Here is a 10,496-nt window from a genome sequence, read left to right on the forward strand (position 1 = left end):
TCAGTTCTAAGCCAACAGTTTAGGGGCAATCCGATAGCAAAGTCGTAAAACGGTCCGAGTCAATTTTCACAGTGATTCCAAGAGACACAGAGAGCGAAGTTCCTACTGGCAGCTAACGCGGCGGAAAAAAGGAACTGGGGAAAAGAGCGGGAACGGAGGTTTTATAGGGGATGGGCGGGGTTACCGCCAAAAAGTTTCAACATGTTGCAAAGTGTACTTTGCCTAGTGATTCCAGAAGTTTCCGAAGGCACTGCGCAGGCGCAGTACAACCCATTTGTATGATTCGCAGAGACCACGAAGAAGAAGGAATATGATAATTCTGTTGAAGTTTGTGTCTTTTTTGTTGTGTACTTTATTTATTTTATCTTTTCAATTGGTGTTTGAATAAATCTAGTTTAGGCACAGACAATGCATAATCCATGTGGTCTCTGTTGCTAGTGTTGGGTGTCAGTGGACAGGTTTGCCATTTCTACAACTCTAAAATAGAGCCCTTGAAGACATTTTGGTTTCTATGAATGTTTGGAGACCATTTATTTATGTATAGTCGGCCCTTCTTATCCATGGATTTTTTAGCCATGGATTCAATCAGCCACAGTTTGAAAATGTTCAAAAATAGTATAAATTCCAAACATCAAACTTCGATTTTCCATTTTATATAACGGACACCATTTTGCTATGTCAACATTATATTTAATGGGACTTGTGCACTCAAGGATTTTGTTATCCATGGGGGATCCTGAAACCAAACTCCAGCGTATAACAAGGACCCACTGTATAAGAAAAAAGAAAGGGGCACTGAGGGACACAGTAACAGTGTAGTCTAAACTTCTTCTTTGCCATGATGATTAAAATGGAAAACTGTTCCTTTCTAATAACATAGTGTTACAATAGGTCTAATTTGTTGGTCATGGTAAAGTGCTAAAGAACATGTAGCAGAATGATAGAAATGATTTTTAGTGAGAGGGAGGGATGACGTGGAGAGATTCAGATTGCATGATGTCACCATATATTAAAATTATATCCTTGTGTGTCAATTCCTTTGCAAGTCCGCTTCTGACTGGACAGGTTTTAGAGAGAGTTGCTACAGAATTCAATCAGTTACAGTTTCATGCAGTACAGAGCAAAGGAATGCCTCTTTTAGACAAGCTGAAACCAGTAAGTATGTAGCTTTATTTTATTTTTATTTTTAAAACTCATAACAATATTCTTTTATATTTTGCTGTGGATCTTACAGTGAATCAAGTTATTTAAACATGATTTAATGGCACCATCTGCAGTATATATTAATGTATAAGTGTAGAAATCAACCCAAAAAAAACCTTGGTTGATTTATCCACAGGTCAGTGTAAGTACTGTACCTTAACTCTTACCAAAAAAGAAACCATCCCCTTTTCTGAGTAAAGCGGCAAAGGATTAGTCTGTCTCAGGTGAATCTAAAAGAAGCATCAACCCCCTTTACTCTCTCTGCCACAGCTCCTTTTCTGCCCTTTTTGAATGCCTGGGTGGGAAAATAGTGGCTGCAACTGGTCTTTGTCACTTGTCCTCAAAGGAGTGCTGCTGAGAGAGCAGAGGAGGTTGATGCTTCTTTTAGGATCTCCTGGAAATTACTAAGCTATTGCCTTTCATTACTCTACTCAGAGAAGGGGATGGCTCCTTTTTTGATAAGAGTTAATACTGTACCTAAACTCTTTTACATCCTTTTTGGCATATGTGTATTTTCTCAGTTCTGCCCTTGCCTGGTTATCTCCCATAGACATCAAACAGTCACTATTACCATTGTCCCCGCCTCATCCATCAAGCCTTTAGGGTGAGCATAAATAGTTATGCCTGCCAGAATTTTGTAAGTTCTTTGACTTTGTTTTCCTTTGTTCCGTCCTTTACATTCTGCTCTGGTCAGGCCCCACCTGGAATGTTGTGTCTAGTTCTGGGCACCACAATTCAAAAAGGACATTGAGAAACTGGAGCGTGTCCAGAGGAGGGCGACTAAAATGGTGAAAGGTCTGGAAACCTTGCCCTATGAGGAATGACTCAGGGAGCTGGGGATGTTTAGCCTGGAGAAGAGAAGGTTAAGAGGTGATATGATAGCCCTGTTTAAATATTTGAAAGGATGTCATATTGAGGAGGGAGCAAGCTTGTTTTCTGCTGCTCCAGAGAACAGGACCCGGAACAGTGGATGCAAGCTACAGGAAAAGAGATTCCACCTCAACATTAGGAAGAACTTCCTGACAGTAAGGGCTGTTTGACAGTGAAACACACTCCCTCGGAGTGTAGTGGAGTCTCCTTCCTTGGAGGTCTTTAAGCAGAGGCTAGATGGCCATCTGCTGGGGATGCTTTGATTGTGATTTCCTGCATGGCAGAGGGGTGGACTGGATGGCCTGTGCGGTCTCTTCAAACTCTATGATTCTATGATCTAAGCTTTACCCTTTCCTTTTCCATGGGTCATATCAAAATCCATTATTCAGGCCTCCAAACTTGCTGTCAACTTATACATGAGGTGAACATATATACAAGTATAAATTGTATTTATAATAATGGCACATGACACAGAAACATTTACTTAATGATTATATGTAAAACAAGCACATATGATATAGATTTATTTAGCTCTCCAATTCTAAAAAAATCAAATCAAATAGTAAATCATACCTGAAAGAGATCACATTGAAATTCTTCTGCTTAGGCTACTGCAGTTTTTTAAAATGTATGTGCCTTCAAAAACAGTTCAGAAACTGCAGCTAGTTCATAACTGTTGTAGTTGTTAAAAGATTCTTAACTGAGAACCAGGAACCAAGTTACCTGGTCTATCACCATCTCCAGCATATGCATCATTGAACCCTAAGATCTTTCAGAGGCTTTGCTTCATAAGTCCATGCCAGATGAAATTAGGTTTTTAAGGAAAGGACTTTTTCTTGATGGTGGTCTGACTGTGGAATAATGTCCCCAGATGAATTTATCTAGTACCTCCTTTATGGTATTCTGAACAACATGTGAAATACCTTTTCCCCGAACCCAGGCCTCTTAACTAAGCATGGATTTTCAATAGCCTTGGGCTATCGGTCTGTTTTGTTTTTTGCTTCTGAAAAAAAAAAGTCTTATACTGATCTTTATTGTTTTATTATTTCAGTTATTGGCCTAAGCCACATGGTTAGTTTTAACAAGAGTAACCTACTGAATTGATGGGAATCCATTGGATTCAATGGATCTATTCTATTTGGAACTAACAGGTATATTTAGACCACTGTATATTGTAATCTTAAGGGACGCAGTGGCTTAGCGGTTAAGATGCCAACTCTGCGATCGCAAGGTCGGCAGATCGGCAGTTCAAGACCCAAGCGCCGCATGACAGAGTGTACTTCCATCACTAGTCCCAGCTTCTGTCAACCTAGCAGTTCGAAAGCAGGTAAAAGTGCAAGTAGATAAATAGGTACCACTTTGGTGGGAAGGTAACAACATTCCTTGCAGTCATGCTGGCCATATGATCACAGGGTCTTCTTTGACAATGCTGGCTCCCTCGGCTTAGTAACAGAAATGAGCACCACCCTTATAGTTGGACACGACCAGACAATCTTGTCAAAGAGGAAGCCTTTAACTTATATTATTATCTTTTTTGTTCTTCTCTGTAAATCACTAAGAATATTTATTGTTGATGTGCAGCTATATAACTAATAAATAAAACTGAGTTTGTTTTTCCATACTGAACCTGTTTCACTTTGTTTATATCCTTCTTAAAGTGTAACATGCCATTATGGGCACAGCTCTTGAGAAGCAATTATCATCTCCATCTACAAATTCTGCATTATTTTTTACTGTTTTAACTTTCATGCTCACCAACGTTTGCCATCATAGACTCTAACAAATAATCAATTTTATCATGAATGCAATTGACTGTTTGCTTTTAAACCATTCAAAATTGCTGGATTGAAAGCTAGTAAATCACTCCCCCCACCCATTTGCAACAATACATTTTTCCTGCTGTTAGTAAATGTAATATTAACCCAGAACATATTCAGTAAGTGCATACTTCAAATGCTTAAGGAATGTTATTACTTTTACAGCTATACAATGATAGCCCATCAAGATCAATTTCTGGTTATGTTTATATTAGAATCTGATCTAATACTGGTTGTTGTGGAAGGTATCATCATGTAGCTCTTACACAGCAAAATAAAATCAATGAATTTTCATTATTCTAATACAATTAAAATGTATCTTTGTTTTTTTTAAAACCATAGCGTATAGTTGGAATAACAGCAATGTTGCAGCAGTCTCTGGAAGGACTGCTTTTAGAAGGTCTTCAGACTTCTAACATTGACATAATACGTCACTGTTTGCGGACCTACGCAACAATAGACAAAACACGGGATGCTGAGGCATTAGTTGGTGAAGTACTTGCAAAACCTTATGTAGATGAGGTAAGTGAAACTGATTGAACACTGATTATATGCTATATTTTTTTTTCAATTTTCAGAAATAAGTCAGTCACAAGAAAATTAAAATAGAATGAAAATTAGGTCAGGTAATATTCACTACTAGATCTAAAATAATGGATGCTCAACTCCTATGCATCAATGCATAACAACCCTTGAAAGCTATTTATTGCATATACATTTAATATTGCACATAAAATTGAAACTTGATTTGATTGTTGTGTATCTTGTATGAAAAAAGTATTTTCAGATTTGTGGGTACAGTAATTATTATCTGATTTGTAAATGCAAAGGGTTTCCCCGCTTCATATTTTGTATTTGGATTATTTTCTTGCCTGGTGTTTGAATCTGATACCAAATTCCTTTTGACAGGTGATTGTAGAGCAGTATGTTCAGTCTCATCCTAATGGTCTGCAGACCATGTACAATAAATTGCTGGAGTTTGTTCCTCTTCATTGTCGTCTCTTGCGTGAAGTAACAGGGGGAGGTATTCCAAGGTAACACAGCTTTTTCCCCCCTGATAAGTGTTGGAAACAGTTGTTCTAGGGATATGCTAAAACCTGTTGAGAATGTTTGTGCTGAAAATGTAACTACTTTTAACAACTAAAAAACAGTCTAAATGTTTTCTAATTCCTTGTGACATTATTGAAGCCACATACATGTCTGTGCTCTTTCCTAAAAATGACTGAGATAGTCACATATTGTCTTGAAAATTTCTGTTGGTATTCTTGCTTGCTTCACTTAGTGTAAAGAAATTATTATTTTTTTTACTTTCAATCCCAAACCTTTAATTCAGGAATTCACAATCCAAAGCCATTTCTCTCTCACACGCACACACCGAGCCATAGAGAGCCTCCCAAGATGCCCAGCTGTCACCAGAAAGGCTATTGCTTGGGGACAGGGGAAGGCTACATCGCCAGAAATAACGCTCTGGTTTTGTTGTATAGATTGCCATGTTCTTTTAAACATGTCCATACTGTTGAAATCCCCCATGCACTGCTGATCAACCTCCATTTCCTTTTAAAAGCTGCACTGCAGATTTTTCCTGCTTCTAGGAGGATGCTCTAAGTGATTTGTTCAGAAAGCAAGAGCCATAGTGCCCTTTGTCCATTGTTGACTGGATGACAATCTAGAATTTCATCAGTGATCACTAGAAAGGCCCTGTTTCTAATGCCCACCAGCCTTCTCGATCTTAATCATTCTGACATAATAGCATGTAGTGTCCTGTGATGGTCTTATCAGACAGACAGGTTCATATTTGTTCCATCAAGTAACTTGGACCCAAACAGGTCTTTCCTCTTGCAAATCATATCTGCTGTATTTTTCAATGCATTTATTACTATTTCTTGTCACCAAGAATTACCAAATAGTTCTCCAGTTATTTGCCTATGTGCCTCAGCCGCCTATCTCACAGCTTTCAGCAGAGGATTACAAATAAGGTTCAGGAGGGTTACACAACAGTAGAATTTGTGCTTTTCCAGAAATTGAGATGTCAGATATTGAGAAGCGGGCTTCAAGTGGTCTAGTTTTAGTTCCATCTGAAACCAGTTGCAAATATTTGTACTGGTTGGTAGGTCTTTCACCTTTTAAGGAGAACTCTACTTTGGTTTACTTTTCAGGTACCTGGTGCCTGAAGCTTAGGGGCAGACTCACTGTAGTATGGCAGGCTACTAACAACTTTTAATTAATTACAGTTAATTATACTATTTAAAGAACAAAATGACATGTGCACACCTTAGTAGTCATTCCTATTTCAAAAGACTGTTCATGGTTTTACAACATGGGTAGAGACAGACATGCACACATTTCTGATTATTATAGATGGAAATTAAAGGCTGGAACAGATGGCCCATAAAAGGTACCTTCTGGGTGTCTTGGAAGAATGGCATTTACACACCACATGCTCCAGTGACACCTGAAAGCCACCCAGCCTCTGGCCAGCTGCCTAGACATGGGCAGCTTCAAGATGCTCTGGCAGCAAGGCATTTACACCGCCCTGGGCCTGCAGTGGGGCTGGGAAAGCTGGCTCTTTCCTGGCCCAAATAGGAGTGGATTAGGGCTGTGGCAGGTGTTTGCCCAATGTGTCTAAGGCAGGGGCAGCTTCAAGCCATCCCTTCTTGCTGTTCTGTTCCAGCCCTAAATCTCCAAAGGAAGTCTCTAAATGATAGCTGTAAGACAGTACAGTTTTCTAATTTGTCTATAAAACAGAAAGAAAATTTCTGTAAGGGACTATAAATATGTCTAGTTGAACTGTATATCTGGTTTAACTGTATGTATATTACCAATTAATTTCTGAGCAACACGCAGAGTGTTGGTTATTACCTTTAAAGCCCTTCATAGTTTGGTCCAGGTTACCTACAGAATCGCTTCCTCCCTACAATCCACCCCGTACACTTAGGTCCTCTGAGAAATGTTTGCTCCAAATGGCCAGGACTAGACTGACAACAGTTTCGCAGAGGACTGTTTCATCTGCTGCCCCATACTATGGAATGCTTTCCCAGAGGAGATACTACAGCTGAAAATGCTGAGTGCAGTTAAAACAACATTAAAAACACATCTCTTCCAGCAGACCTGTCCAGTCAGTTTTAAAACATGAGATTTAATTTGTATATTTCAAAGAATGTATTCATATGAGTGTACTGTATTTCAAGTGTTTTATAGTATTGTATTTTAACTGTTGGCTTATGTGTTTTCTTTTTAATTTTTTAAATTTATTTTAATATGCTCACCCTACCTTGAGCCTTGAAGAGAGGCAGGAAATAAATATCATCATTATCATCATCATTTTACATATTAATTTGTGTTATTATCTTCTCAAATATCTGCTTAATGCATATTGCAATAAAATTTATTCAGGCCAGCTAAATGAGATTGATTGCTTTCAACTGGGCTATTAATGCTAAGCCTACTGAAATGGTTAGCATTTAAGATTTTGCTCTAGATATTGCAGAATAAGTTTTCTAGTTAACCAGAACTAGAAAAGCTGATCTCTTCAGCTAACATTTCAGTTCTCTCAATCCCTCAACAATGTAAATGTGTTTAATGTCAGATAAATTTGAACTATCAAGGATTTCCTTTTCCCTTCCTGTCCCAAGGTTTCTGAACTTACAGATACAAGATATTTTAGTATATTTCTGATATCTTTATTAAAAGTATTTCTAAGAAAAATATCCACTTAATTTTGCAGTGAAAGGGGGAATACTGTTCCTGGATATGATTTTTTGGTAAATTCTGTGTGGCCAGAGATTGTTCGTGGTTTAGAAGTTAAATTACCATCGCTGTTTAATCCTGGAAACCCAGATGCATTTCATGAGGTAATTATAAATTAATCACATCTTTGATCTGATGAAGCAATGGGGACAGACCTTTACATTAAAAGACATATAGGAAAATGAAGATTTAATCTCAAATGTTCAGCTGCAGCCATTGGCAACCATGTCATAGTTTCCAATACTTATAAATGAGCATAAATGAGATATAAAATATTTAGTAACATGAAATGATCCTGAGCAAGCATCATTTGGTCTTCCTCAGTACCAGGGCTTTTGTTGGTGTTGTTGTGTGCCTTCAAGTCGTTTCTGACTTATGGTGACACTAAGGTGAACCCATCACAGGGTTTTCTTGGCAAGATTTGTGGTGGGGGGGGTTTCCGTTGCCTCCCTCTGAAGCTGAGAGAGTGTGACCTGCCTAAGCAAGGATTCCATGCCTGAGCAGGGATTCAAATCCTGGTCTCTAGAGTGGTAGTGCTATACTCAAACCACTACATCACACTAGCTACCTATCTAGTTAACTGAAAATCTTCATTCTGACAATACAGAAGGTTTGTAATGATGGTCAGTAAAACTTACCCAAAAAAACCCCCCAACTTACAAATAGATACCCTAAAAATAATGAAAGTAGATAGGTGAATGAGACTAACAAGGAAAATAAAGACATGTGTAGGCCTTAACTCAGTAGAACTTAATTGTGAATAAATATTCAGAAGATCTGGCTAACTATAATAGAAAGAATTAATACTGAAAGTACAGTCAACCTTCAGTATCTGTGGACTTGTCACCTACAGATTCAAACATCTACAGACAACAAGCCTACATTATCCCCTATGGCGGCGTGTGCTTGTAGCTACGCCACATTAGGGACAGCCCCTGTTGTCCCCAATGGGAGTGCTTGCACGCAGCCATGCCTCTGTTAAGTCCCATTGTCCCTAATGGTGGTCTGGCCACATGCATGTGATGCAATTGAAGTCCCATTGTCCCAAATGGTGGCACAGCCACATGCACACGCCACCATTGGGAACAACAAAACTTGAGCATCCACGGATTTTGGTATCCACAGGGAGGAGGGTTCGGAACGGATCCCCCACAGGTATTGAGGGCCAATTGTTATAGTTGTGCTTTATCACTATGAACAATAAGATGAATGCTACCTGCTTTCATGATTGGAGTGGTAGATAGCATCATGCTGTTCCAGTATCTTTCTGTTAAGGAAGTTTGACATGCAACTTAACATACACCTTCCATCTTCAGAAATACACTATAAGCATGGATTTTGTAAGAAAATTTGAACGGCAGTGTGGTTCACAAGCCAGCGTGAAAAGACTGAGGTCGCATCCCTCCTACCAGAGCTTTAATGATAAGTGGAATTTGCCTGTTTATTTCCAAATAAGGTTGGTATATTCAGCTTTATTTTAAGGAAGCATAAATTGCATATTTTATGACAATAGTAATGCTTTGGAGAGATCAAAATGTTACTGTGTTTTGAAACATACATTCTCTCACTGCTTGCAAAAAATGGAAATGAAAAGCAGGATAAATGCCCTTTGGATTTATGACATGTAGCCCTTTCAAACAGCTTGCTCTATCTGGAAAGTGAAAAGCAGACCAAGGTATCCACATTTAGGGGAATGAACTTGTACTTTGCTATCTGAGTTATCAGATCACCTAGGACTGGTGTAGACCAGTTTTTATATCTTGTACATCATTGATTCTGGGTTATTTTCTATTTTGTCAACTTTTCACTATGAGGGGAAATGTGGATTGAACAGGAATTGTTTCTCATATTGGGTTATTTATTTAACAGTAACACCATTTTTATTGCTATGATGTATGCCTTGGGAATGTTGCAAAGCTGATACAACCCTAATTGTATTTGTTGGTGTGGCAAGTAATGCATTTTACTTAGCCCTCATCCACCCCTGCCACTGCCAAGTGCTCATTTATTTATACATTTATATCCTGCCTTCCTTCCATTGTAGAACTCAAGAAGTTCTACACGGCTTCCCGAGATTTCTTGTCCAGGCATTTTGTGCCTAGGATAATAAGTTCTGTTCCCCCGACACACAGATAGACATTTTTCTTCCTTCATTTTGTTAAGTTTTTTTCCCTTGTTTGTTGAACCTTCAGTGAAAAGATGTCTTTTTGTGTACAGTCTTTGTTTCCCAATCACAATAACTGTGGATAGTAGGTATCCGCTGAACTATTAGTAGGCAGCGTGGGTTGATTAAACATTTAGACCACGACCGCCAAAGCACCTTGTCTGTTTGCTAACAAAGTAATCCTTTAGGTTATTGTAATTTTCAGATCAGACACTGTTTTCATCTATTTCTCTTCTTATGAAGGTAGATCAGAGTGGGAATTGCCGTATTGAGTGGAACTGAGGGAGCTGTATGTAGTTACATTGTTCAGAGAGGATGAAAGATAGAGAATAGATTGTTATCTTTCATTGTAAGTGTTTTTTAAAAATTCACAGTCTTTTCATCAGACAACATAGATCTTTTAAGTCAAAGTCAAATATATTTGTTGTACTATCATATAACTGGCCTGTTCTTACATCTGCTATTCTTAAACTGAATAGAGTGGAAAGTAGTTAAGAACCATTCATCATAAAAATGCTGAATCATATTTGGTGCAATACTTACACAAGGTGAGATCAGGTGTATGAGTAGCAAGACATTCTTCCCTGTTACAAATGAAAGTAATCATGCCGCTGTTCATAGTTATGATTCTTTTTCAAACATGGATTGATGAAGCTTTACTGGCAACTGGTGTGGTATCCTGGCTATGTACAGTG

General features: G+C 38.4%; 1 protein-coding gene across 1 annotated transcript in view; it reads left to right on the forward strand.

Annotated features, from left to right (window-relative positions):
• Positions 1 to 10,496, forward strand: part of COG2 (component of oligomeric golgi complex 2) — a 48,232-nt gene that overhangs the window by 18,713 nt on the left and 19,023 nt on the right. Inside the window, 5 exon segments of the mRNA XM_042442725.1 lie at positions 1,047 to 1,155; positions 4,233 to 4,412; positions 4,800 to 4,924; positions 7,615 to 7,741; positions 8,954 to 9,093. Of these exon segments, the coding sequence (XP_042298659.1) occupies positions 1,047 to 1,155; positions 4,233 to 4,412; positions 4,800 to 4,924; positions 7,615 to 7,741; positions 8,954 to 9,093 (681 nt within the window).

This window comes from Sceloporus undulatus, chromosome 1 (assembly GCF_019175285.1).
Source record: "Sceloporus undulatus isolate JIND9_A2432 ecotype Alabama chromosome 1, SceUnd_v1.1, whole genome shotgun sequence".
Classification (NCBI taxonomy): domain Eukaryota; kingdom Metazoa; phylum Chordata; class Lepidosauria; order Squamata; family Phrynosomatidae; genus Sceloporus; species Sceloporus undulatus.